Source organism: Phaenicophaeus curvirostris, chromosome 4 (genome assembly GCF_032191515.1).
Source record: "Phaenicophaeus curvirostris isolate KB17595 chromosome 4, BPBGC_Pcur_1.0, whole genome shotgun sequence".
Taxonomy (NCBI): Eukaryota; Metazoa; Chordata; class Aves; order Cuculiformes; family Cuculidae; genus Phaenicophaeus; species Phaenicophaeus curvirostris.
In genome coordinates, this window is record NC_091395.1 from 2,680,849 (window position 1) to 2,708,818 (window position 27,970).

Here is a 27,970-nt window from a genome sequence, read left to right on the forward strand (position 1 = left end):
GGATATGATGCCAAGTCCCAGGAAGATGATGTGAACCCATCTTTGTAAGGTCACTGGTACCAAGGAATTTGGAATCTGAACATCCTTTTATTTACAGATTTTAATGTACATGTCAAAACACACTACAGGCACAAATCTCTAAGTATAATGCTGTTTATACTGTGTTCCACCACGATATGTTGATGGGAAAGGCCATGTTTTGTAGAAAGACAAGTTCCCAAACTAACTATGCTTTGGAGGGGTGCGAGCGGTGACAGCAGCAATGACAACAGGCTCAAGGTGCCACTAAACAGAGTTGTGAGCGACGCAAGGACACCCCAGAGCTGACTGGAGCCAACCTGAGAGCAGTTAAGCAAAGCGACTTCCTTTCTCTCCCTACATACCACTGTTGAGTTTTCCACATCCCATTCTCCCAGGAAAAGTAAAGGACTGATGACTTGGCGGGTTGCTTGAGCACTCACAGAAGCCATTTCGTGCGCCACTCGCTTCTCGGCTTGGTATTTGACACCACTATTCCCTTGACACCTATATTCTTCCTTCACCATTAACAGCAGCTGGACACCAGGCCCAGTTCAACACCCAGAGAACGAAAGCAAGGAGGGAAAAGGAACTTAATGCAAGGTCTCGCGTGCTGCTGAGCATTTTCAAGGGTTTCAGAGGAAGAGCTGGCGTCATTTACACATTCAAATGTTGCATTTCTTGTGCAAACGTTTCTGTCATTCACATGTCTGTCAAGGCAAAGGTGCTTTCCAGTACGGAGCAGGGAGCTCACCAAAACACAGCAACTTCAGCAGCTACCTACTCTCTTCCACTGTTCATTTAAAAAGAAAACTCTCAGGAGGGCAGCAGTTAAGACAAAAGAAAGCCCAGCTTCCTTCAAAATCCTCCAAACCAGCTTCTGCCCTTTGTCGCACACCAGTAACTGCTCTTTTTTTCTGGTGGGCACTGACAAGACCAGGCCGTAGTCCAGAAAATCAACATTTCAGAGCTGGTTTGTGTGCAAGAAATTCAGCAGCGATGGGAGCGCGATCTTTGTCCTCAGCCTGGACCTGAGGCACTGCCCACAGCAGTCCACTGCACTAACAGGAGAGTAAGGGATCCTCCTCTCTCCTGCAGAGGCCTTGCAACTTTAGCACCTGGAAAGTCAGGTGAATCGTTCCCACCATTTCAGCCACCTGCATCAAGAGGAGAAAGGTGGGATGATGTTACGGACAGGTTAACAAAACCAGAGAGAGATTCCCTGGTGCTCTGCTTCCTTTACCTTCACTTACTACACTGCAGTTCTTGCTTTCAAGAGGATGAAACAGACTCCAACACACACAGCAAACTCCCTGGAGGATGCTGAGCAACAAGAGGTAGCAATACCCCAACAGAATAAAGCAGAACAACAAACAAAACCACACAATTTTCTCTATGAGGGGTTTTTTTCCCCAAAATGACTTGGAGAACTCTGTGCCTTTCAAAGGGCAAGATGGGAAACTACTAAAACCACATTTAAAAGCCTCAGCTTAAAACAATCCAGAATGGTAAGATGCCATGCTAAGTGGAAGTGCAAACAGAGTGGCAGAGTACTTCAAGAGTACTCAGTACTTAAGACTACAAGTCAATCACACAGCCAGGACTCTTCCTAAGCCTCCTTCTCTCCCAGACCTCTATTATATGCTTGCAGAACACTGAGGTATCAGCAGCTATGTTAAATAAATTTAGATTGCATGACAGTGTTACTAAAACATTTCCCCAACGCTAAGCTTCACAAGCGCTGCAAAATGCCTTTCTCCCTTCTTGCAAGTCCATTTTCTGTGATGCGCTTGACACCCATTTTTCCCACTCCTCACATGAAGGCAGCTACTTTCTTTTATGCCATCAGCTTCCTCAGCTCCAGACTTCATGGGCTCCAACACCAATGTCCAGCACCTCAGCTCAGGAAAACGATTTACCTGCCACAGCCAACTACGTTATTTGTGTAAAGAAAGCTGCATTCTGGCCACAGTAGGAAGTCTGTCCTAGCTAGGAGTCCTAATTGAGAATGTGAGGTGTAAAACGGTTTTCCCATTGCACCTCCTGACTAGATACGTATTCACGAAACTATCCATTCTAAAGAGACTACGCAGCAGAAATTAAAGCCACCAGAAGTCCATACTGTGGAAATTAAAGCCTACCTTTCACAGGCAGGTACGATTTCCTTCTCCGTAAGGCTAATGGTCAACTCTGGGGAAACTGGCTTCTGACACATCGGGCATCAAGGTCCCTGACATCTGTCGGTTGGGAAGGGAAAAGAAAAGAGGCTCAGTTTCCAACTGCAGTATAAACAGAGAACAATCAGAAACTGACTTCTAGGGACATACACAATGCTGACCTGCAACTTAAATCTGTTCTTTGATCAAATCAGACTTCAAAAATGCTCCCCCTCAATACAGTCTGCCAAATCTCAGTGGGAAGCAAGGCACTCAAAGTGACTGCCTATGGAATTATTTCATTCCCAAACACGTCAGTGCTACTGAGGAACTAATCTTCAAGAGTTGCAAGTTTTCCCTTTCTCTCCCTACACCTGGCTCCTATGCTTTCCTCCTCCATACTGCACTCAGCCCCTTAACATCCAATGCAGCCAGAACTGCTCTCCTCAAAACACATGTCCCTCCTGGTCTCTCTTCAACTCTTGTAAATCAGGCTTTCGTCCACCTTGATCCAGCCAGCTGAAATAGCAACAATTCATGCTGTCTGTCTTAGCAGCACCCATCTAGTATCTAGCTAACCTCAGGGAGACAAGTAGAGATCCACATTTCATCTGCGACCCTTTTCTCTCCCCCCAGCCTCTGGTCTTTCTATGTAGGCAGTTAAGAAACCAAGGCAAGTTCTGCTTTGGCTAAGAGTCACACTGAGAATTTGTGCTGTTCAGAAAGTCCCAAACCAACAAATACACAGCAGCACAAACTGGTTTATTGCTTTTTTTTTTACCTGCTGTGAGGCCAGGCTTGTGTTATGGAGTTCAATAGCAGCAAGGGAGGGGACACGGGACTCTGAAACCATTTTATATCCCTTTTTCAGAAATCTGGGATGCCGTGCTGCAAAACACAACCAATGAATGCCATGTTACAGACGCAAGAGCTGATTGCACTAATGCACACTGCTTCCTGCCACTTATTTAGGATCCAGGTTTTGTTTAGAGGACATCAAAGCTCATACCTTCTATTCCTCTCAGCTCGGGGAGATGTTTTAGTTCTGGCAAACGCACGTCTGTCTTGGAGAATTCCCATTTTTTCCTGCTTGCCTGAAGGACGTTTTTAGCATTAGCAACCTGTAATCAAGGGTATAAGCACAAGCTCGTGAAAATACAGAAAAAAGCAAAGCTATTTTCAAGCTCAAAAATGCATCACCGCAGCAATGTTCTACTGCGGTTGGAACCTACACAAGAGTGAAAGGGAACGCTCTAATGTGTGGGAAGGAATCCACTCTTCAAGTGTAATTTATACATTAAACAGAACAGCCACAGCAAAAAAAACTCCAGCCATCTAAGTGAGGCTGCCTTTAGAGTGACAAAATACAACACTGGGAGAATGGCTTGGATTAGTTATCTATAAAAAGGCAAACATTCCTGCTGGCATGGAAAGAATACTGCCTAGGTAGTGAGTGCAGGGGAAAGCCTTCCATTTCACTTGTTTTCATTATCAGTTGTTAATGTATTTATGACATGACTAAATAAAGCCACGTTAAATCTAAATTCCAAGTTCTGCTTCAGCAATGCAGCACACATGATCTGCTTTTCCTGCCCAGGCAGAAGGCTGTGGATATATTCTATGCCTCACAGATAAACCACGTTGGACTGCTCCTCTCATTCCAAGTTGCCCTCTGACGCAAAATACGTTCCATGTAACATAAGCATTAGCAAAGTAGAACATGCATGTAGGAAAAAAGAGATGAAGAAAATATTTCTAGCTGGGAGTTGTGGTGAAGGCTGCAACAGATGGGAAACGTGTACTTGGGTTCAGAATCTACTTTTACTTTGCCAAGGGAGAAAAGACAGATGACTTACTGGTGTCAAGTTTACACTGTAATGGCCTGCTGGAGAATGCTTCCGTTGCTTCAGAAACGGGTACAAGTATTTTTCACTCTTGTCATCAAGTCTGTAATCAAAAACGCCCCAATCTTTGTATTAATTGGGATAACATAGTGATCAGAAAAAGAGCAAATGCAAGACACCCAGAAACACTGTCACTAAATGCTGATAAAGAAGGCTCACGGGGAGAATAACCCTCACGAGCTCAGTTAACAGAGAAGTTTGGTCCAAAGGACAAACCACGAGTCAAAGAAAGGCCAGTGACAGAGCAGCTGACAATGTGTTGCTGTCCAGTAGCGCTTTGCCAAATGCAGAAACACAGAGAGCCTGTGCCTGCATGGACACGCACAGCTCTTCGAGGTGAAGCCGGGCTTTCTTATCCATTTACAATCCTCTTCCTGAGCGCTCTTGCTGTCCCAAACCCACATGCTTATGTTCCCACATCATCGCCCCTCTCAGGATATTCCGTGACAAAAGGGACAATGGATACAAGCTCTGCTCCTGTACCTGTAATTAAGGTTCCCAGGCACAGGTCTCATCCTAATTGTAGTGGGAGAAAGGTTCTGGTGGATGGGAGGGATAACTATGCCGGTATTCTTGGCATAGTCCAAGCTGCTGCTGGAATCTTTCAGGCTGATTTGAGGGCTGATTTTAAATTGGTTGATCGCAATGTCATAGAGAGAGCTCAGGTTGGAGCGTCGGTCTGTTTTCTCTGCAGCAGCTTTAGAGTGCTTCACCTTTAAGAGCTTTGTATCTCTGCTCTTCGGGCCAATGCTGAAATCCTGTTTGGGAAGATAAGCATCGTCTTTCTCTTACAGTTGTGGTTAACGAGTAGCTTAGAGATGAGATGAGCTTCTCTGGCACACCAAGCTTACCTACTCTTTCTTAAAGAACCTGAAATGGACAATTATGCTCCCATTAGCTGTGGCTGCCCCATCTCTGGAGGTGTTCAAGGCCAGGCTGGATAAGCCTTTGAGCACTTTGAACAAGTGGGAGCTGTCCCTGCCCATAGCAGGGGGTGGAACTGGATGGGCTTTGAGGTCCCTTCTGACCCAAACCATTCTATGATTCCGTTCTATGATTCTATTTTTGCCCTGAACTTAAACTGCTGCACATAATGTAGTAATTTTAAAACATGAAAAAATAATAATACATGTTCGGAAAACAAAGATGGACCAACCTGGACACCAAACATTTTTCTTTCTTCTGAAACATCATCTTTGTCCCTTTTGCTGATTTTTGATTTTTTTTGAAATTGATGGTCTCTGGTTTCTTTCTGAATCTTTAATTTAAGCTCCTGAGCAAACCTACATTCCACATAAGGGGAAAAAAAAATAAAAGGGCTTCTGTTAATCTCAGTATCATCATCAGCTGGTGTTCAGAACAGGCTCCAATAGCATTTTAAGTAATCAAACAAACCATGAGAAGCCAGACAAATATGACTTGGCCATTGAAATAAATAAAATCTTTGGAGCACACACTTTTGACACAACAGCAATACCAGTGCTCATATTCAGCCTGGTGTAGATGCAGAGTGAGTACAGTGTGAGACTACACTACCCAATATGGTGTGACACTAGGTGCGCACACCGATGAATTAACGTCCTGTCAAGGTAATGAGACAAACGTGCTGCTGCAATGTGTTCCACTTTGACTGTTCTCCGATTTCCAGGAAGGCTAAAACCAAACAAAACCGAGACATTCAGCAGCTGTCAGCTCTGGAAACCCAGCATGCACTCTTCAAGCACAACTGCTTAACTTTCTTCTAATATTAGCTCGCTTTTGGCATGAGCTGAAATGTTTACCTCTCAGCAAATCCATCGTTGTTAAAGAAATCGCACTCCAAGAGCTCAGCACAGGATGGCCTCTTGTCTGGATCAATCTGCAAACACGTCTGTCAAATCAATAGAAACATTAGAAGGCAAATACATTAGAAATGGAACAAAGGCTTTAGCATTTCTGAGTGCAGTCAAGAAAAAAGCTGCCAAACTCCCCCTTCTAGGGCCTGTTATATTGAGTCGAGCCCAAGAGACACCATTACCAATAAAGTTTAATGCCTGCTGGCTGCTTCCATTCCAATCACTAATGCTCACAAAGACTGGTTGCTGCGTAGGGAATACCTGTCATGCAAACAGATCACTCTGCTCTCAGTAAACCTACCTCGCTTCAGTAACATCTGTTCAGCTAAGGCTTTAGAATCTGTTTTGATCACTATGCATTGCAAATACAACCATGTGTTTTTTTGATTGTTTTACTCACCCAACATATCGGTGTTCCAGACGACTGGAAGCCCAAAAGCAATTCCTGGAAGGATTCTTCAGAATCTCTTACAAAGTTTAAGGGCTGTCTATTATCTACAAAGCATCTGCTTAGGAAGCAGATGAGAGGCAAAGCTTTTTGGGAGACGTTTCCAAAGCTCAACTGATGCAGTGAGTTGTAGGGGGGACACTTTGAACATACGAGTCCTTCTTCACCTTTCAAATCTTTCTTGGAAAACTTAATCGGTGGGGCACTATATGCTACAAATCCTCCCTGGAGGGTAGGCAGTGACCATTTTGGCTCTGGAGATAACTGGGTTAGTCTCCCCTGCAGCCCAGGATGGTAGCTGTCATATCCTGGCAGTCCTCACTAAGCCACCAACCCAAGCAGTTGCTCATGGCACGGGTAGTTGAAAGAAAACCAGTTCAAGAGCTCCATCCCTTTCTGAAGGCTGCACTCGGCTCCCAAACAGTAAACAGAGAGACATTCATAGTAAGTAATCAGTTAATTACCTTGGCTAAATCTAGCGCTGCGGCAGAGAGTTTGGGATATCTTTTGTCCAGAGACTCAGCATCCTTCACTTCAGGCAACCTCATGCCAGCAAAGAGGGAATTTTTATTGAATAACTCTTGGTGTTTTGGAATTAAATTACCTGGAATTACACAAACAAAGCAAGCATGCGGAAGAAATACAGAACATTCCCGGGGCTGAAATACTAGGTCAGCACTACTGAAAGAACTGAAGTCTGAGTTGTTCTCTTTCCACCCGCACACCATGAATTGATGCTGCACTCACAAGCTCCTTTGTAGAAGGTGCTAAGAGTATGTGCTCTCAGAAAGAGCTCAGCACACACCACAGCCTTTCTCCCCACACCCTACTCCCCCCGGCAAAAGGTATTTGACCCCTTCATTTCTAAGCAGGCGCTAGAAGCCCAACGGGCTGTTCTCACCCAGGCACTTGGTGATATGGTAGAGCTGGTCAATGTCTGAATCTCCAGGGAAGAGGGCCTGTCCAGTAAGCATTTCTGTTATCAGACAGCCAATAGCCCATACGTCCACAGCCCTGGAAAATAAGACCCACCACCCCAGCTCAGCACAGCTTCATTTGTCTCTTCTCTGACCTAAAGGTTGAGCCAGGTTCCAAGCCCCGAGCACAGCTTCTTCCTCCAGAGCAGCAAGGCAGCTGTTTTCCAAGCTTCCAAGCTCTGATGAATGGCAAGGATCCAGCTCTTGAAGCAGGCACATGCTACCAGATGACCCACTTGTGGGTCAGAAAAATCTCATTCATCTCACCTCCTCCCTCCTGAAACGTCCACCTAGAATGGTTTGGAGGGATTTCTCTGCCTTCCCTCCATGCCTCCGCCTGCCCAGGAGGAAGGCGTATCATAGCCTCCTCCAAAACTTAGCACCGGCAACTGAAAACGTCCTATAGACAACAGACCAGGAATGCCAAGGGCTCTCCTTGCAAAAGCCTAGCACTGGCAGAGTGGGAGAAAGAAGAGTAAGGCTTAAAGTTTTACAAGTGAATAACCAGGGAATGCTGACCGGCATCCCTCTAACCTCTTCGCCAAGCAATAGTCCCCTGCCTCTCCCAAAAAACAGAGTACCTCTCTCCAGACTTCCCACAACCCTTCCACAACCTCACGTGCCAGACTTACTTGCCATACTTGGTATCTCCCACCAGCAGCTCTGGAGCTCTGTACCATCGGGTTGCCACGTAGCTTGTGTAAGCTTCCCCCGAAGCTGTTAAGGTGCGGGCAAATCCAAAGTCACATAGTTTTACAATTCCCGACTGGGAAACCAGTATGTTCTCTGGCTTAATATCCCGATGAATTATCTGCGCAGAGAAAAGCAAGGCAAGGCAAATAGATTCCCCACTTCTACACCGTAAATTGACTGGCACACCAGGTTCTTCACAGCTTCTTCACAACCAGGAAGAAAATTATTTTTTGCAGGCATGGGAAACAGAGTCTGTAAAAGACAACTATGTGCACACGGCCAATGAAGAAGTGCCAACCCAAGTGCACAGGTATACACAGAACCTCTAATTTTGCACAGAGAAGCATTTATGTTCTGCAGATGTATTTGCTATCGGTATTTTAACAGGCACAACTTATTATGCTTGGAAACCTGGCCTTGAACACAAGTTCAAAAGCTGTATGTGTTGCAAAGGCCGTGGGCATGTCCTGCTATTAAACGTGAGGTGTATTTTAGGAATTCATAAGAGACAGTTTCCCAAACATAAAATAGATAAATAAACGTGCACGTGTTTTTACATAAGAGAGTCACACAACTAAAAGTTGGCAAACCTGTTAGAAATTAGTTGAGAACAAAAACCTCAAAATACTGAAGAGAAAAAGCAAGGCTGTGTGTTTAGACAGACAGTATCAGAATGAAGACTTTTGAAAGAGAGACTATCTCCCTCTGCACGATAAGCCAACACACAATAAGGTGCCACCAAGTAACGGATCCCCAGGGACTTCTGTACTCTTCCTTTTGGAAGGCTCTCACAAATCAGTCAGGGACAGACTACTGGATAGGCTGACACCAAGCCATGCCTCTTCCTTTTCAGCCAATTTTACTTCTCTAAGCTTTAATATATATCAGAAATACACGCTTTTATATCAATTCATTCAAGGTTAACCACAGAGCTGGCTCCTTGTGCATACTTACATTTTGACTGTGACAAAATGCTGTTCCTCTTATAATCTGAAATAAGTATTTCCGAACCCTGTTGTAGTCCAGTCCTTTTGGAAATGCCTCAAGGTCATCGAGCACGGTGTGATCCACAAATTCAAACACCAGATACCAATGTTTCTTCTTTTTAAACACTTCCAATAGGTTCACCAAGTTCTCATGCCTGAGTTGCTGTCACAAAACAGGAAATATTTTGTGTGAGCTTGACAGTGTATAACGGATAAACTGCGACCAGCCACTTCTATCTGCAACCCAGCTGGTGCACTGCCCTGGAATGCTGCTCTTGACACTCACGTTCACTTATTCTTAAAATCAGCTCACTGATATTATAGAATAGATTTGATTTTGCCCATTTTATTTTTTAAAACCATTATCTGGAGGATTTCCACCACCTTACATAGACAGACACCTGGTTTTGTCACCTAAAAATAAAAATACACCAACTAAGGACATTTGTTCCTAATACTCAAAGTACGCCGTTCTGTTGTTGTAAAATCTCACGCATTCTGCTTCTCACAACACTCTCTTCACAAAAGAGGTGACACCAACTTGTGCCCTGATCTTGACAAGCTTTAAAGCAAGCTTATGTTCCACGAAGAGAAATCCTGAGGGAGTCAAAAAGAACTCCGGAAGAGCATGTGGTTAAGATGTGAGAGACAACAGGCACCCAACAACATCTCCCACAAAGATTTGCCATGGCAAAGGAAAATCCAAAAGCCCCAAGGTGGCAGGAAAGACAAAGCAGGACAGTTTGTATTGGGAAGTTCAGCATGCTGCCAAAGATGTCTCTGAGCACAGTGAGAAGACAAACAGGACATTCATTCAGTCCTCTTTTTAAAAACCTTTTACATACCCATTTAAATGGAAAACAAAGTAGCTGCAATACCTCTCTGTTCGGCTCAGCTGCCACTTCATCACTAACTACTTGGTGTTTTTTAAATCTCAATTATTTCTAATAATTTCTAATAATATTTTCTCTCTTTTAAGCTCCTACCATACCCAAAGTATTTCTGCTGGCACAGCCAGCTTATACACATTCACAGTAACCAACATGTGCCAGAATACAAGGAGCCAATGGATAACGGGGAAGTTCAGCATTCTTACCTATAACAGTATTAACAATTAACAGCTTCTATTAAACTGTATCTAGTGGATTCAGAGGGAAAACTGACGAGCCAAGGACTTGAAAAGATCTTTTTCCCCCAATATTATGCAGAGGGGAATGCTGAAGAGAGTGTAGAGGAAAAAACTGCAACTTAAATTAAAAGGAACAAAAAAAGGAGCAGCTGTATTTCCGTATTTTGTCACCACATTCTGAGCAGCCAAGAATCCAACTCATGACATGTTTGTAACCCTAGTTTACCCCACACCACCTTAACAAAACAGACCATGCCACAATGTGCAGTTATTTATTAGCTCGGAGCTGCATGAAGGCAGCACCATAGCCCAGGGGTTGAAACAAGGAAGACGTGAAAGGCCTGCAGAGCACAGGGACTTGTAGGGGAAATGCTCTGCCAGTCCAGAGGGAGCACCAGCCAACCTGCATCCGCATCTGTCAGACCCAGATTCCTTAGTACAGCTCTGAAAGGAAGGTTTTAAAGAGGTGATCAATTAGAAAACACCTCTTTTCTCAAGAGTAATTTATTCCCACCTCAAGAGGTTTTGCAGGTTTCAGACATGATTAAATTTCTGCCTAAACTCCACAACAGGAGGGGCAAAAACCCCACGAGGTTCACAGGGAGCACGCAAGTGAAGAAAGTGCAAAAAGATTAAACCTCTAGGTATGTGTTTTCACCGTGAGATTCCACATTTACTGAACTATATATGGAAATTTTCTCTTGCTAAGTTCCCATGCACCCAGGAAAACAAGTTAATTCCCAACACACCTGGGAGGCGGTACGTGTTTCGACGCAGTAACTAAGACAGCCTGGCCAACAGATCAGGTGTGATTCAGCCTCACACATATCTGCTTCAAAAGAGTCTCAGGGGACAGAGCTTGCAGTTGCCTCCTCACCTTAAGCAGCTTGATTTCTCCAAATCCATGGATCTGACACTGCCCACTCACCTGCAACTGCTTCACTTCCCTAGGAATTCACCTCAAATCCATGGATCTGGCACTGCCCCTCACCTTGAGCAGCTTGACCTCCCTAAATCCATAGACTTGGTGTTGCCCCTTGCCTTGAGCAGCTTGAGCTCTGTAAAAATTTACCTCAGATCCATGGATCTGGCTCTGCCTACTCACCTGAAGAAACTGATTCCCCCAGATCCATGGATCCCCATGCTGCCCCCTTACCAGGAACAGCCTCATTTCCCCAAATTCATGGAGCTGGCTCTGCCCCCTCACCTGGAATAACTGATTCCCCCAAATCCATGGATCTGGCTCTGCTCCATCACCTGGCGCAGCTTGAACTCCCTACAAATTTACCCCCAAATCCATGAATTTGATGCTGCCCCTCACCTGGAACAGCTTGATCTCCCTAAATCCATGGATCTGGCGCTGCCCCCTCACCTGCAACTGCTTGATTTCCCTAGGAATTCACCCTGAGTCCATGAATTTGTTGCTGCCTCTCACCTGGAGCAGCCTGATCTCCCCAAATCCATGGATCTGGCGCTGCCCCCTCACCTGCAACTGCTTGATTTCCCTACGAATTCACCCCAAATCCACGGATCTGGTGCTGACCCTCACCTGGAGCAGCCTGATCTCCCCAAATCCACGGATCTGGTGCTGCCCCTCGCCTGGAGCAGCCTGATCTCCCCAAATCCACGGATCTGGTGCTGCCCCTCGCCTGGAGCAGCCTGATCTCCCCAAATCCACGGATCTGGCGCTGCCCCTCACCTGGAGCAGCCTGATCTCCCCAAATCCACGGATCTGGCGCTGCCCCCTCACCTGCTACAGCTTGATTTCTCTAGGAATTCACCCCAAGTCCATGAATTTGTCGCTGCCCCTCCCCTGGAGCAGCTTGATCTCCCCAAATCCATGAATTTGGTGCCGCCCCCCTCACCTGCAACTGCTTGATTTCCCTAGGAATTCACCCCAAATCCACGGATCTGGCGCTGCCTCCTCACCTTGAGCAGCTTGATCTCCCTCAGCGCGATCTTCCTCACGGCCGCGTCCTCCTCGCTCTCCAGGAACTTCTTCACGGCCACCACCTGCCCGGTCTCGGCGTTGCGGCACTTGGTCACCATCCCGTAGCTGCCTTCCCCGACGATGTCCAGCGGCTGGTACTTGTCCATGGCCCCGGGATGCCGGGATGCGGGGCCGGGCAGCCCTGGAGGAGGAGGCCGGGGTTGAGGGGGCGGGGGGGGGGGGTGGGCCGCCGCGCCGTCACCGCGGCAACGGGCGGCCGGAAAGCGCGCCCCCGCCTGTCGTAAAAGAGCCACTGGCTGGAGCAGCTGCCGTACGAGGCCAGGCTGAGAGAGTTGGGGTTGTTCAGCCTGGAGAAGAGAAGCAGGCGAGGAGAACTTACAGCGACCTTCCAATACCTGAAGGGTGGGTCTTTTCTAACCTGGTGATTCTGTGATTCTAAGCCTGGAGCATTTCAGACTGGAAACCCCACTGACACCCAACTCAGTCCCCTTGCTGTCGTGCTTCATCCCTTGCCACGACACCTGGAGAGGCCACAAACCCCCTCCGCCCACGGCTCTTAAGGAGAAGAGCCTTCCAAACGGGAAGGTTTGGCGGGGACCGGGGGCAGGAGTTCCCGCGGTAGAACCGATGGGAGCCGCGCTCTCCCCGAGGGGGCGGGGCTATCTCTCGGTAGAACCAATAGGAGCTGCCCTCTCCCCGAGGGGGCGGGGCTATCTCTCGGTAGAACCAATGGGATCCGCGCTCTCCCCGAGGGGGCGGGGCTATCTCGCCTTAGAACCAATGGGATCCGCGCTCTCCTCGAGGGGGCGTGGCAATACCGGAGGAGAACCAATGGGAGCCGCGCTCTCCCCGAGGGGGCGGGGCGTCGCGGGCGCGGGGCCAATGGGGAGGCGCGGCCGTGGGGCGGCGTGGCCCCGGCCGGTCCCCCAGCTCCGCGGCCATGAGGCTGCGGGCGCCCGGTCGCCACCCGCCGCCGCCCGGCTCTTTGTTCCGTCGGGGCGGCGGCCTCCGCCCTGCCCCGCCGCCCTCCTCCCTGCCCCCCGCGCGGGCTCCGGTGGCGGGGGCGGCGTGAGCCCGCCCGCAGGGAGGAGGAGGAAGAGGAGGAGCCGCCGCCGCCGCCGCCCGGGATGCGATGGGGACCTGCTGGTCGCGGGGGTGCTGCGGGCTGCTGCTCCGCAGGGAGGGCGGCCGGCCCCAGCGAGGCGGAGGGTAAGCGGGCTCCGCCGCGGCCCCCGGGCCCTCCTCTCCGGGGCGGGGAGGCGCCCGCCCGGCCCGCTCCGCCTTCCCCGCGCCGCCTCCTCCTCCTCCTCTTCCTCTTCTTCACGGCTCCGCTGGGCCCGGGCAGGGGGCCCTGAGGGCTCTCGGGGTGGGGCGGGGCGGCTGGGGGGCGCTCGGGCCTTTCCTCTCCCCGGGGGCCCTCTGTCTGTCTGTCTCTCTCTGTCTGTCTTTGTGAGGCTTTTGTGTGTTTCCTACATCATGGGGTGGTTTGGGGTGGAAGGGACCTCCAAGCCCACCCAGTTCTAGCCTCTTAGCCATGAGCAGGGACACCTCCCGCTGGATCTAGGGCCTGAGGTCATGGGGCTGTGGGGTGGCACAGAGAGTCATCCCTCTTTCTTGGGTGCGAGAGGGGAGAGCTCGCGCCATTCCCCCTCTTCACCCCTTGGCTGGATGCAAAAGGAGGGAAAAAAGGAAGGAGAAGGCCTTCTTAGCGTCTGCCGTGGTGGCTGGAGCTGATGAAATCCCGTGGAAAGGCGCTGGTTGCGTGGTTGATGGTGATGCGCTCCCAGGGATCACAGAGTCTTGGGATGGTTTGGGTTGGAAGGGACCTTAAAGATCATCCAGTTCCAATCCCCTTCCCCGCCATGGGCTGGGACACCTCCTGCTGGATCTTGGGGCTTAGGTGAAGGGGCTGTGGGATGGCCCAGAGAGCTCGCCCCTTTTGCCCTCGGCTGTATGCGTGAGGAGAGAGAGATGGAAGGAAAAGGCCTTCTTAGCATCTGCCCTGGCGGCTGGAGCTGATGAAATCCCATGGAAAGGTTGCTCAGCATTGAGCCGGTTACATGGTTGATGGTGATGTGCCCCCAGGGATCAGAGAGTCTTGGGATGGTTTGGGTTGGAAGGGACCTTAGAGATCATCCAGTTCCAACCCCCTTCCCCAACATGGGCTGGGACACCTCCCGCTGAATCTGGGGGCTTGGGTCAAGGGGCTGTGGGATAGCACAGGATTATTAGAATTGCCATTCTCTTAAATGGCAGGGGATTAATGAACGTTATTTTAACGAGCACGCTCTCAAAGGATGAATTTGTTTGCCATGATGGCTTAGCTGCTCATCTCTGCATCTTTTGCCTTGCTAGTCCAACATGAGGCTGTCCTCACCAGTGAAATAAATCACTCTGTCTGCTGATGGGATGCTAAACTTTTACGTACGTTCTTCAGGTGTGGTGTAGCCATGAGTGAAAGCCTTAGGAAAATGAAGTGATAACACAGACAGTAGTCACTTCTGGCTGGAGGGGCTGAATCGTTTCAGCTGGATCATCAGTGCTGTCTCTTGCAAGTTGCTAATTATTCGTATTTTGGGAGTGTCCTTAGGTTTCAGCTGAAATACTTTTGCTTGAAGTCCTACAAGCTGCAGCTGTAATGAGATCATAGCTAATTTGTCACTGCATTTGACCATGAGCGTTCCTCTTGACTGCTAGAGGAAGAAGGAATATAATCTGTCTCTAGGTTATTTGTTTGGTTAGTTTGGGAGGGGTTATGTAGCAAAATTGAAACAATCTTTTTTTGTCACTAGTGTGGAAGAAGTAATTTTAATTCATGTCCTGGTTTTAATAGATGAAATATTCATTTTTAGCGCTTTTTTTCCCCTTCATGTAATCTGTATAAATTGGTTGGGTTTTTTTTTAATAGAAGATGATAACATGACTTTGCAGAAGAGGAGACTAAAGCATATATATGCAGGGAGTGCTGAAAAGTGAGTCTCTAATACCTTTAGCTCTTTGAAGGTTGATCTGACAGTCTCTGTAGGCTGTGTAGCCTGTTAGTGGAACTGTTTTCTGTAGGTCCTGTCAAACCTAAATGTTTCTCAAGTTCTAGAAAATAATCATAGAATAATTTGGGTGGAAACGGCCTCTCAGCAAATCCAGTCTAACCATCACCCCAGCCCCACTGTGCCTGCTAAACCACGTCCCCAAGTGCCACAGCTACATGCTTTTTCAACCCCTCCAGGGATGGTGACTCAACCACTGATGGAACCACAGAGCTAAAAGGAGAACACTAAAAGCTGTAAGCGTATTACTAGGTTGCTATTTTATTTCAGTTGAAGTAGTTATGTATGGGAGTGCAGTTGATGGGTCCTCTCTTTCTGTCCCTAATGACCTTAATCTTCCATAGTTGCTCTGGGATGCAAGGGCTTGAGCTCTGGCGCAGCATTAGGTCTTCTGTCAATGAGTCCTGGTTCAGCAGGCAGCAGAAGGTGAGGATCTTCCTCAAAGTGTTAGTGCTCTTGTGCTGTTTGTAGTTGCATGTAGTCAGCTTGCACTGCGTTGTGTTAGTACGATGAGTTGCCAGGGGAGACTTATCCTAACTGGCTTCCAAACTAAAATGATATGGAGATGAAACGTGATATGTTTAAAATAACTGAGGCTGTGGCTGGTGTGTGGTGTGCTTGGTGTAGTAGAAGTAGGTGTTGGTTGTGAGTACAGGGTGGTGTTTTGCACAAAGATAGCACTGCTTTATTCCTGATAGCGGTCAGCTCTTGCAACTGGAAACTCTGGAGCTTAAAACAGTTCGATGAAATGGATGTCTTACTGCAGCACCCGTGTATGTTTGAATGTCCTTTTGGGTGATAGCCAAACCTCTCTTGCTTGGTAGAAGTGTCTTCAGGTAACTTAATGCTGTGTTGTTTTATAGAGGAGAGTGTTAAAATCGTTAAAGAACCCTAGAGGAGACTAATTCCCCAGATAAAATTAGGCTGTGAATAATTGTGTGTAGTTGAAAAGTATCGTCTTGACCTCTGTAGGCATTTTTCAACCTTGTAGCTATGCCAAGTAGCCAAAATAATGTGTATTGTCTAACACTGATGTCAGAGATGCTGTGCTAGCGATGAGTTAAGTGTCATGATGAGAAACAGTGTTTTCAGAAATTGCCTGGAGTTGTTTTTTGGGAAAAATCTATTAAAGGTATTGCAGAACATGCTAAAAGTCTGTAAATGTCAAGTCCAGCATCCCGATAAGTGATTTCTTCTCACCTGAGGGTGTCTGACTGTTCTCCAATTCTGTAGAAGACATTTGAGTGCTTTTGCCTCTTTCCTCTCTGGTAGCAACATGGAGCACAGATTAACAAGTAAATGAGTTTCATATATGAAAATTTTATGTTTATTTTATATACTTATTTAAAAACCTATTTTAAATTATCAGGGTCAGTTGTGAATTAAAGTCTTCTGTAGTGTAACTGTAGACTTTTTTTTTCCAGATCCAAGTATTTTAGAACGTGTTCAACAGGAGAACACTTCACTATAGAGGTGAGTGCTTACGTTTCTAGTGACTTTTTTAAAGAAAAAATGGAAAAAGATGGATTCGGGCAATGCCTTTAACAGTTTTTTGCAGTTTATGTATGCTGAAATATCCTGGGTTCTTCCAGACTAAATTGACGCTGCAAGAGTGGCGAGATAGTGATTTTTGTAGGACCTCAGAACATTAATACATCATTTCGCTTTAATGTGCCATTTGGAAAGCCGAGACATAAAGTATCTGTTGTGACCTGATGCTTGGCACCAGAGCATTCTTAAGCCTGCCCATTGCATTTTTCATCACTGCTGTGTTGGCAGTGATTTTTCTTTTCTGCTTGTACAAGTGTGGGATATTTGGGATTTGATTGCAGTCATGAATCTGTTTCTACGAAAAGCTGGATTCTGATGAGGTTACTTTATAGTTTGTTGTATTTGTAGTCTGCGTTCACTACAGAGGTGCTTTCTCAGCCACTGAACATCATCTCCCTTTGCCAAGGGTAGTGTAAGTTTAATTTGTGTAAGATAAGATTCTTGGAGTAGCTTGGTTTACTTTCTCTGGTGTCTGAAAGCCCCAGACCTTTCTGATTTCCTAACATTAATAACTAATCGTCGCTTTGGCTTTCAAGAAAGGGGACCGACATACATGGTGAGGGAAATCTGTTCTATCATACTATATCTTCTATATAAGAAGGCTATATCTTCTACAGTTCTAAATTCAGTGTGTGCTTTCCCATTCCTTTCACTGCTTGTGTTATACTCCTTCAGATACACAGAATTATTAGCAATCTTGTAAGCTAATGAGATTTCCTTTTTATCAGGGCCCTCACGTAAGTTGTAGTCAAATACATGAAAGTTGTTTCATTTTGACTCTTTTTTTTTAGGAGAATGTGATGCCTAGGAAAAGAAAGATTGGTAAGAAGATAGGCCCTACTCTGAAAGTGGGAGCTTTCATAAATGGTTATTACAGTCCCACTGTTTTCACTGGAGTAGTCCTTTTACAAGACAGATTAAGCACGTAATCATGTTGATTGTATATGTTTAATGACTTGTTACATTGAACTATAAAGATGATTTCCTTCTTTTTCTCTACAGTTTGAGAACCTGGTGGAAAGTGATGAGGTAGGTACCAGGATTGTTACGTGAAACGTGCTAATACAACACCTGAAAATAATTCCAGGATCTGTTGTAGACTTAAGTTGCAGAGTTGTTATTTTTTTTTTTTTAGCTTGGAGTTTTGTTTGCTCTAGGAGTGAATATTGCATGCTTTGGGAGAGATGAAGACCTAAGAGAAGAGAAAACAAAGTGGGGAGAGTATGGGAAATAACCCTTTCAGGAAGAGAGCACTATGGACATTAGAAAGGCAGAATGAAAAGAAAAAGAGTGGAAAAAAGGGAGGGAGGGACGACCTGAAGGAGAATTTGCTCCTGGTGAAACTCCTGTGTAAGACTTGGCAAATGCTCTTTATCTGAGAACACAAATGGGTCTGGGTTGCCTTGCGAAGGAAAGTTTTGGGGATACTCTGTCCTTGGAAGTATGGGAATACTGGGTCTTTAGAATTATGGGTAAACTTGCTGAAGTGTGCTTCAGAAAAACTGAAGTTGGCCTCAAAACTTCGCTTTTATAAATTTAATAGCCCTTGGTAACGAGAGAGACGCATACCCTGCCTTGTATTTAGAAACATGAGGACTAACAGTTTGGTTCCTTAAACTCACCATGGGAATGTTTGTTTTCAGTTGGAAGTGCTTATTTGTTTTACTTACTCTTGTTTTACTTAGTCAGCCACTTTGGTTGATTGCAGAACAAGATTATCTTCTGATATTCCAAATTAAAACAGAGGATTTTCCCCCCCATAATTGTAAAACCAGTATATGAGAGAAACGGTGATTTTGTATTTCTTTTCCCCATCTTAGTATTGATTGAGCCTCAACAACTCAGACTTTTTTTCTCTAACAGGGAGAAAGCCCGGGCAGCAGCCACAGGTAAGACTCTGAGATTTGGGACCTCTCCATCCCTCTGCTCTCCCACCCCAACTATTAAGTTTTTCAGAGTCTTATCAAAACCCTTTCTGTACTTTTGCTTGTCAGATGCATGTAAAGAATACATGTCAAACTAACCTCAATGCCTAACCACAACAGAGCAGTTTACATGTCAATACACCATGCAAAAACTATGCAAGACAGTTGAAACAGTGGGTTGCAAAGAGGAACTTTATTCTTGTTCCCAGGGTCTGCGGTTAAAGCTACACGGGTGTTAGTGCTACAACTACAGAGGATGTTTTGTGAGCGTGTTAATATTTATATAAGTAGCAGAAACTTAGATCTGCAAACATATGAAGGCACCAAACTGTATGGTTTGGTTGTCTAATTCTAGGCATTTTATAGTATTGAGGTTTCCTAGAATCACAGAATGTTTTATGTGGGAAGGGACCTCAAAGCCCATCCAGTTCCACCCCCTGCCCCGCTGGATCAGGGGCTCCAAGCCCCATCCAACCTGGCCTTGAACCCCTCCAGGGTGGAGCAGCCACCACTGCTCTGGGCAACCTGGGCCAGTGCCTCACCACCCTCACAGCAAAATATTTATTCCTAAGATCTCATCTCAGTCCCCCTCTTTCAGGTTTGATAGTTCCAAAAATGCTGTTCCTCTCAATGGTCCTAAAGAAGCAATATAGCAAACCTTGTGATTATTATACTGCTTCTGTGTTCTTGTTCTAGATATGTAATAATAGTCATAAAGTAGGCAACGGATGAAAGGGGAACAATTTACCATTGGGGGGGACATATTGAAAAGTGAAAGAAAAAGTGAGATTTACACCACAGCGATATTAACCATTCTATCCCAATAGTTGTGTGAGCACAGTAGGAAGGTGCTTTATAGAAGGAGTGAGGAGAGACAGCATTCTCTGGAGTAAACTGGAATTTTGGAACTCTACTCTCATGAGAAGCCTGCTAAAAGCACAGCTTGTTAAGTTTGCATTAAAGGGCCAGTTGCGAGACGCCCTATGGATATTTTTAAATGCAGCTTATGCTTATCACGCATAAATAATGGATGGAATCTTTGTGTTTCTCCCATCCTTTTAGACCTCTGACTGAGGAAGAAATTGCAGATCTGAAAGAGAGACATTACGACTCCATTGCTGAAAAGCAGAAAGTTGTTGATCTGAAGATTCAATCAGAGGTAAGCTGTTACGATGACCAGTAAGGTATAGGTAGTTTCTCTTCTAAAATAGTTAAGATCAGCCACAAACGCAAGGAGATTCCATTCATGTGAATGGAACAGTTGGGTTTTGTTCATCAGCTGGTATTTTTTTAGTCTACAACCAAGTTTGCAGCGGAGTGTGCTGCTTTTTAGCAGCCTCTTAGCTGAACCCTTGAATGAACGTGCTGGATGGCTGAGAGCTGTTTAATTTGAACAAGTTTTTTATGGAAGGGAAAATGGGGAGTACATTTGCTTCAACTTTTGTGCTCATTTTTTTCCTGAGGTGGAAAAAACCCCATAATTTGTTGTTTTGTTTTAGAGTGTTGCAGCAATTAATGGAAAATGATGTGGTGTACAATGTAGAACTGAGCACGATTTTTAATGAAGTACCAAGGGAATATGTGACTGAAAAGATTTAAGTCTTTCACTGTGCAGTTCATAATAAAATGCAATGTGCATTTACAGCAATTCTCTAGTAATTATGTTTATTCCATAGGGTAATGTTTAGTTATCTAAATTTCATGGGATGGTTGGGGGCGGGGGGAAGCTGTAGATTCAATTAATGAAGAAAAAATGCTTTACTGATAGTCAATTTTATTTTATTTTTGTTTTTTTTAGTAGCTCTTCTTTTGTTTTATTGAACTTATGGCTTTATTCATAGGAAGTTAGATAGGTTCTGCTTTTGTTAACCATTACTGTTTTGTTCATATACAGTTAGCCTTACAAGAGGAGAAGTTAAGAATAGAAGAGGAGGCTTTATATGCTGCACAACGTGAAGCAGCCAGGGCAGCAAAGCAGAAAAAGCTCTTGGAGGTGAGGGGAAAAAAGACCCCAATATATATCAGAGCTTCTGTTTTATGTATGCAGCCTTTCCTAATATCCTTTACATCTCAGGAAACATCATGAGGAAATTGCTTTGGCTTGTAAATTCCAGGAGAGGAAGAAATGCGCAATGTGAAAGTACAGTTGAAAATGATAATGATTGTTTGAAACAGTTTGTTGCTGAATATAGATTTTGAATGAGAGATTTATGATTTTAAGCTATAATTATCTTAACAGATTTTTTACATATATATGAGTTACTGATCTTTAATGAAAAATGATTGGTGAAGGTTTCCTAGTGAAAAAAATGGATTTAAGCATGTATTATGACACCATTCAGGCTTGTAAAATGTATCTTATATATTTGTTTGTTTAATTGTTTGTTATCTATGTGGTTTGTGTTAACATGAATGTACATGTTTCCAAGTCACCTGAATTTACTGTTGACCTCGCTGTCAGCAGGAGGTTGTATTCACTGACACTTGAGGTTCCTTCCAGCCCGAGTTGTTCTGTTATTTTGTGATTTGTATGTGCAGTAGCCAAATTCCAGTAACGACCTAATCTTTATTTAATATATCTGTGCCCGCTTACAGATGTTTGTTGTCCCTGCTTTTGGAGCTTGGCCAAGCGAAACAAAAGCCACGTTATGTTTTCCTGCCTTTTCAAAAACAGATGCTGTTCTGTGTCCTGAGAGCATTTATTATTGATGGTTTTGGTGTTCTGAGACAAATTTCAGGTTGCCAGAAATACCTAGGTTAGGAAGAACCTTTCCCCTTTTTGCTCTCTGTTCATCTATGATGTGTGTGGCTGTGGCTGTAGCATGTTCAAGGAAACGTCCCACCAGAGAGGTGATGTGTTCAGTTTGAAGTAAATTCTTAACAGTTCAGGTTTAGACTAATTGAAAAAGTCTGAGCTCTGCAGTAGGTGTAGAGGATGTCTTTAACCCTGGGTATTGCCTGTCTTCAGAAGAGATGAATGGAAAATTGTTAATCCCAGGCTGGTGGTGATGATGGAGTTTTCATCCAATATTTATGATGCTAAGTGTAGGTCTCATTTCACATTTCTCTCTCCATACTCTTGTCATCTGGTTTGGGAGGGCTAATTTTTTTCTGACATTTTTCGCCTGTTTTTTTTTCTTACTACTTTTGGCCTATATGAAGTCATCAAATGTAGATTTTTTTTTTAATGGTTTTAACTGTTTTTGTAGAAGTTCTGTGCAGGAAATGCTATTTTTCTTGTCTTTCAGTATTTTAAATGTGCACCTCTCCTAGTCAGGACCTAAAAGCATTACAGAAATTTTAATTTCCTCCTCTCATAAAATTAGCGCCACTTATCTCATTTATGAATAACACATCCCAAGGCTCATGAGGATTTCTAAGGAAGCATTTTTGCATCAATATGCATCAAGCATTTAACCTTTCTAAATAAATCAGCAGACATTTTTGAGTATACACTAATTTCTCCTGCTTGTCGGCTGAAGTCTCCTACATAAGGAAATGGCTTTTCCATTGGAAGTATGGCATCTTTTAAAACCAGTCTGGCTTGCTGATGTTGTGCTACTAAATGCCAGGGTTTGTAACAGTGGGGAATTTTAATATAGGCATATCCTGGAGCTTACAGTGCTGGATATTTGTGTGTGACCTGGCAAAATTGGTAGATAAGTTAAATTGGATATTATGTTGGTATGTGAATCTTAAAAGAAAATTGTTGCATTTGTCAGCAATTGATTTTTACAGCCTTGTTCACTACGTTGGTGCCAAGTTCCTGTCTCTCTTGCCGTGTATAACTAAGAATTCTCACCTATAACCACCTTTATGTGATATTTCTACTTCTTCTATGCTTCCCATTTCCTTACTGGTTTCAATCTGCTTATTCTGATACTTAAATACCCGTGACAAGAAAGTGTGCCAAGACTCAGAATAGATTTTTCAGAAAATACAATAGCTTGATACATCAGACTTGGCTATAAAACTAGCTCGTTCATTTTTATCTTAATCTTTGTCATAATCAGTGAACAATTACTGCTTCATAACTGATTTACCTTTAATCACGTACATGATGTGCCTAGTTTTTCTACTGTCACTTTTCAAGGAATGGCAAAGCAACTTGAGACAACTTAAATTCTTTAAACCCTAAAACTTAAGCAGAATCTAATTACGTGACATCTCTTGTTCCTCTTGTAACTGCAGAACAAATATACTTACTGCTTGTGTCTTGCATTTTTCATTCTGGTTTTGCTAGTGATACCATAAAAGCTTTCTGCCTTCAGAGCATAGAGGTATCAGTGGTCTTGGCCCAGCAAAGCAACAAATTTTTATTAATACAAATGAAGCACTCTTAGTGTCAATGCAGAGAACCAGAGGAGACGGCGACGTTGCTTTGTACAGGGACAGAAGGACCTGTCTGCAACCTTTCTTTTTAGATGGTAGGCTGACTATTTTTGCCAAACAAATCAAACATAACCCAGGTGTTAGCTGTGGCTTCAGAAGAGAAGAAGGCAGATGCAGTCACGAATGAGGTGGTGGTCGTGTTTCTAGACAAATAGATGCCTTTTTGGTGCACAAAATAGGTTAAAATATTGAGAGCTCTATTCACAGAACAGTCTTCTCTTAAATGGAGGGATTTCCGAGACTAAAACCAATACTGCTTGCATGTAATGGTCCCTTCAGTATCATAAAACATGATCTTTATTTGAATGAAAGTCATTCTTTTCCCATGTTGTATTTTGAACTGCCCCAAGGACCAGGACAATGCTCCTAATGTAGCTGTTGAGGGAATACTTAGTCTTGAGTGTATTGCTTGGAGTGCTTGCATTCAGTTTTTTCAACCATTTACTTCTTCCAATAGCAACGTAGACAGCAAAGGATAACGCAGAAGGCGCATGCTGTTAATAACGGGGAATATCAGAGGTAAGATATACAATGTTTTTAATGATAATTGAGAATCATGACTGGTTTTACTCCCTTCTTTAAGAAAAGAAACAAACACGTTTTTCAGACACTGCATTCATAGCGTTTCTAAGTCAGAGTGTTTTCATTCATTGCAGTTTTCTTCACACTGAAAAGTTATTGAATACAGATTGGTTACCACTGACCTGCAAGATTAGAGTAGATCGCATTTATTCTGGTTTTCACTGTCATTATTAGACTGATGGATAGGTAATTGAACCTACTCCCAGCTACTTATATAAATGCACGCACACAAAAATTGTAGTGTTTTATATTATAAAAGGTGTTTATATGTAAAATCTTGGCTAATATAAAAGGACTTTTATATTCAGAACCCTGTTTGAAATGCCCAGTAAAAATACACACTAATCAAATGGGGAAGAGAATGGTCTATATAGTCTGCTAGTTTCTTCATTAATATTATTAATTTAATACTCTTTCCTCCCACCTTGTGTTCAGTGTTGGGGGGAGCTGCAAAAAAACCCAATGAATTTTGCTGTGGAATGGTATTTGAGTTCAGAAAAAACCTCTAAAATCAAGCTTTGAATGGAAAAAAAAAAAGGGATTTTCAATTAGGGAAATACAGTTAGAAAAGGAGCTCTGAAAGCTGAGGGTTTATGGCATGAGTAGGAATGAGCCAGATCTTAGGAACTGTGGACTGTAGCAGCATTTGATTTGTTAGTCAAAAAGGGAATTGAAAATTAAAGAGGTGTTATCTAAAGTGACAGATGGTGAGAGGGGAAGAGTTGTTTTGTGACAAGCTAATTCATTTTTAACTGAAAGCACTACTAAAAAACTGACTAAAAGACTGGGGGAGGGTGTGATGAGTGGGAATGGACAGGTATTTTGTAGATAATTTTATAAAGATTGTAGTGAAAGGACTGTGTGCTTCATAGGCTAGAACTGGGAGACGTGGGCATTAATGTATCTTTTTATGGCACCATTAGAGGTTTACCAAGCTAAAAACAATATGTTCATTGTTCTTGCAGCTCTGTGGCAGAGGAAGATCTTGATTCTTTCTTAAGAAATACAAAATTCCAGTATGAAGCTTTTCGAAGTAGTAGTAAGTCTTCCTGTTCTTACGCACGTCTTTAAATGTTACATGACTCTGAGAAGCACAGAGCGCTATTTCTTCTCCTAGATGAACATAATTTATTTATATTTTTATATACACACCCACACATATATATATATATATATATATAAATAAAATGTCCTTTTGTAGTATCTCTGTGATGTTGACTATTAAAACATTATTGTATATTCTTTGAAGTGATGAGTGAAGTGCTTCTTCAAATGTCCTGAGGTTCAAAGGCCACAAAGCTCATTAAAAAATTTCTTTGGAAGTTTAGCTTTGCATATTGGACTTCAAATTCAAGCATGTTTACCAATTTAAAATATATTTTTTAATCTAGGACTTTCATCTGATGCTACAGTGCTGACACCCAACACAGAGAGCAGTTGCGACTTAATGACCAAAACCAAATCGACAAGTGGAAACGATGACAGCACTTCATTAGATTTAGAGTGGGAAGATGAAGAAGGTATTTATCCTGCCATTCAGATTCCTTCTGAGCTTACAAGTTAAAGATGCTGATAATAAATTTGTCATTTTCACAGGAGATTTACTTAATTCTGATGGGATTTCTGTCAAGCATGTAAAGATTAAACTGTGTATTATTTTTACCTACAGAATTGCTTATTTTGATAAATGTGGTTATCTGTCAAATAAATGAGTTCATTTCTTTGGATCCATCAGTAAATTCCTGCAACGTTGTGGGTTTGACAGCAAACTCACAACAAAACTAATCGTACAGAAATGCTGCCCCCTTGTGAGCCATTTGCTGCTGAGGTTCTTGTATTAACCTTACTGTTGGGAAATTGAATGTTGTGTATAGAATTAACCTGTGATGCTTGCTATTTGTTGTTGTCTTGAGAGCACAGGGTTAATGTTCCTCCCTGCAAAGGGAGGAATGTGGTCATTTGAAGGCAGTTCTAGTCCATATTGCAGGGACTTTGAGCACGTTCTTGGTAGATCTGGCCCAACGTAGGTGTTATTAAATCTCCCTGGAGGGGCTGACTGCTTGCTTGGAATAGAAGGGTTTAGTTTCTTTGTATGCTGTCAAAATCTGCCATGGAAAATGAGCAGCTCCAAAACAGTAAGTGACCCGAGATACTGATTTATGGTCTAATCACACATTTTTATCGTCAGGAGACAAAGTTGTACAGGGGCTGAACACAAAGTGGACAAGAGCCAGTGTTTCAGAAGTTTTTTAGCCTTTACAAACCCAGCAATTAAGAGTGGTAACAAAAGAGGACATTGCTTGACTGAAAAGCTGCCAAATTAGGAGGTTCTTGACAGGGAATGCCTTGATGCTGAACTAGGTGTGATCATGTACTGCTTGCTAGTGGTGGTGTGTAATCATTGTGTAATGGTAGGAATGAAATGGGATTGTGGGTTACAGCTCTTCAATACTTTTCTCTTGTATTTTCACTCCTCCTGCCCCGAGAGTTGTGTGTTTCATTTGCATTGTGTAACTTCATCATTGATTAGTTGGCTAGTTACTCTACGTTTAAAGGGGGAATTTATTTAGGAGTGTATGAGGAGTTCGATGAACTTCAGTATGTTAAATCCTCCCCTTTTTCCTTTCCAGTGGTGTGGGAGTGTTTTGACACACCACAAGAAAGTCTATAATTACTTACAGCATAAATAGCATCTCTGATGTCTTTGTGCAGTTTTGCCTTATTTTGTGTGAAATTAAATATACCTTTTCGGACAAACTGAAGACCTTTCCTATACAAATGCATTCAATTTTAGCTGCTGTTTGAAGTGTTTCACATGATGACGTTTCATCTGTTTGTCAGTATGTGACAAGAGCACTGCAGGATTCCCCAGGCATTTGGCTTTTCTGGAAATGGCACAGTACCAAAAAATCCTGCAATATTTGCATGCCCATAATGTAGGGCGGCTGGCTGTGTGTGTAGGAGAAATAAACGCTTTTAGTGAGTTATTTCACTGTGTTATCTGTCTGAGAACTCTGTGAAACATCATCACTGGCTGTTGTGTTTATTTGGGCCAAAACTGACAGCAAACTATGGATTTAATGGGCACATCACCCCCAAGAAGAAAATATGGTGACGCTCAGGAGTGAAGTTACCAGAGTCTGGATCTCTAAAGGATTCTTGTTGTTTCTTCTCAAGTTCTAACTCAAACATAAAGGTGCTTCCCTCAGCATTCCGTCTTTCTCATAAACTTGTCTTAAATTGCAGGCATGAACAGGATGATTCCAATGAGAGAACGCTCCAGAACAGAGGAAGATATACTCCGGGCGGCACTGAAATTCAATAGCAAGAAGATGGGCAGCCATCCAGCTTCGGCTTCTGACGATTCCAATGGATTGGAGTGGGAGAATGACTTTGTTAGCGCTGAGATGGATGATAATGGCAATTCAGAATATGCTGGATTTGTAAATCCCGTATTGGATGTGTCCACTTCGGATGTAAGGATGTCCGATTCGGATCGTCAGGACAGATAGTGGAACTGCTTGGCCCTGGTTTATGACCAAACGTTGAGAAGTGAAATAGAATGTACAAAACCAATTTGCTCTTTTCTAACGTGGTTCCCTTTTTTCTTATAATTGATCAGCAAGGAACGGGAATGACTTGCTCTCTGAATTAATTCAGAATTAAGTGCAATTTTATCATCTACCTTCTAAACTTTTATGAAAACTGCGATGATTCTATTGTGTATATTTCTGGGTATGTGGATTTAATATAAAATTATCTGCACTAATTTAAGCTTCATAGCTTGACCTATCTATTTTAACGAGCCTTTTTTTTCTGGATGATGTTTCTACTGATTTTGTTTTTAAAATTCATAATCAGCCTAACATTTATTTCAGAAACGGTCTTAAATAATTTATCTGATACTTGAATATAGAAAAATAATTTAAAACCATTTTTATTTCCAGTATGTGCTTTTTGACTTGTTCTTTAGCTTTTAGAGGGTGAGCATAGCCAGCTGCAAAACAAATTACACACGTGGTAAACTGCAGTTTCTCCTTGCCTAGCCTATAGTCTTCCTAGCCTTGTGCCATCCTCTTTCCATGTATTTTATTTTTGTATTCCTTTATGCCAAGCAGAGTTGACTTCAATAAACACAGCAGAAATCATCAGGTTTAGTAAGATACTGTCTTGTACAATATGCCAGTTTAGTAAGTGTGTGCTAGATAGAAAAACAACTGTAAACGTTCTTTATGCATCAATCTGGAAACTTTAACCAGGACCTAATGGAGAACTGGGAGGACCAAAGTATTGATTTCTCTGCCCACTGCATAGACCAGCACCTGCTTCTATGTGATCTTTAGAATTCTTCTGTGGTGGGAAAATTATAATTCAGC

General features: G+C 43.6%; 3 protein-coding genes across 6 annotated transcripts in view; 1 reads left to right on the top strand and 2 right to left on the bottom strand.

The window, feature by feature from the left end:
* Positions 1 to 27,970, bottom strand: part of TIFA (TRAF interacting protein with forkhead associated domain) — an 84,311-nt gene that overhangs the window by 52,088 nt on the left and 4,253 nt on the right. The window lies entirely within an intron of this gene.
* Positions 85 to 12,303, bottom strand: CDKL2 (cyclin dependent kinase like 2). 2 transcript variants are annotated; one of them, XM_069855088.1, is made up of 13 exons: positions 12,076 to 12,303; positions 8,986 to 9,180; positions 7,971 to 8,149; positions 7,263 to 7,375; positions 6,826 to 6,965; positions 5,860 to 5,948; positions 5,235 to 5,361; positions 4,562 to 4,836; positions 4,031 to 4,121; positions 3,184 to 3,295; positions 2,956 to 3,062; positions 2,160 to 2,255; positions 85 to 1,175 (listed from the first exon to the last, which is right to left on the bottom strand). In XM_069855088.1, exons 1-12 carry the CDS (start codon positions 12,241 to 12,243, stop codon positions 2,196 to 2,198), a joined length of 1,656 nt encoding a protein of 551 aa, XP_069711189.1. In that variant the 5' UTR covers positions 12,244 to 12,303; the 3' UTR covers positions 85 to 1,175; positions 2,160 to 2,195. The 2 variants fall into 2 exon arrangements, with proteins under 2 accessions (XP_069711189.1, XP_069711188.1); XM_069855087.1 differs by lacking the exon at positions 85 to 1,175 and having other exon boundaries at positions 1,893 to 2,255.
* On the top strand, positions 13,197 to 27,742 carry AP1AR (adaptor related protein complex 1 associated regulatory protein). 3 transcript variants are annotated; one of them, XM_069855090.1, is made up of 10 exons: positions 13,198 to 13,306; positions 16,569 to 16,617; positions 17,698 to 17,724; positions 18,559 to 18,584; positions 19,683 to 19,779; positions 20,515 to 20,613; positions 23,470 to 23,531; positions 24,560 to 24,633; positions 24,986 to 25,114; positions 26,841 to 27,742. In XM_069855090.1, exons 1-10 carry the CDS (start codon positions 13,230 to 13,232, stop codon positions 27,104 to 27,106), a joined length of 906 nt encoding a protein of 301 aa, XP_069711191.1. In that variant the 5' UTR covers positions 13,198 to 13,229; the 3' UTR covers positions 27,107 to 27,742. The 3 variants fall into 3 exon arrangements, with proteins under 3 accessions (XP_069711193.1, XP_069711191.1, XP_069711192.1); XM_069855091.1 differs by lacking the exon at positions 13,198 to 13,306 and adding an exon at positions 15,527 to 15,570; XM_069855092.1 differs by lacking the exon at positions 20,515 to 20,613 and having other exon boundaries at positions 13,197 to 13,306.

Bases quoted from the DNA above. Each gene is read 5' to 3' on its own strand.
- CDKL2 (XM_069855088.1), bottom strand. From the start codon at position 12,243: ATGGACAAGTACCAGCCGCTGGACATCGTCGGGGAAGGCAGCTACGGG. The intron at 4,122-4,561 runs GTACAGGAGCAG...TTTTGATTACAG, and splicing joins CCTGGGAACCTTAATTACAG to ACTTGATGACAAGAGTGAAA. The intron at 3,296-4,030 runs GTAAGTCATCTG...CCTTGATTACAG, and splicing joins ACAGTGTAAACTTGACACCA to GTTGCTAATGCTAAAAACGT.
- AP1AR (XM_069855090.1), top strand. From the start codon at position 13,230: ATGGGGACCTGCTGGTCGCGGGGGTGCTGCGGGCTGCTGCTCCGCAGG. The intron at 16,618-17,697 runs GTGAGTGCTTAC...TTTTCTCTACAG, and splicing joins GAGAACACTTCACTATAGAG to TTTGAGAACCTGGTGGAAAG. The intron at 25,115-26,840 runs GTATTTATCCTG...CTTAAATTGCAG, and splicing joins AGAGTGGGAAGATGAAGAAG to GCATGAACAGGATGATTCCA.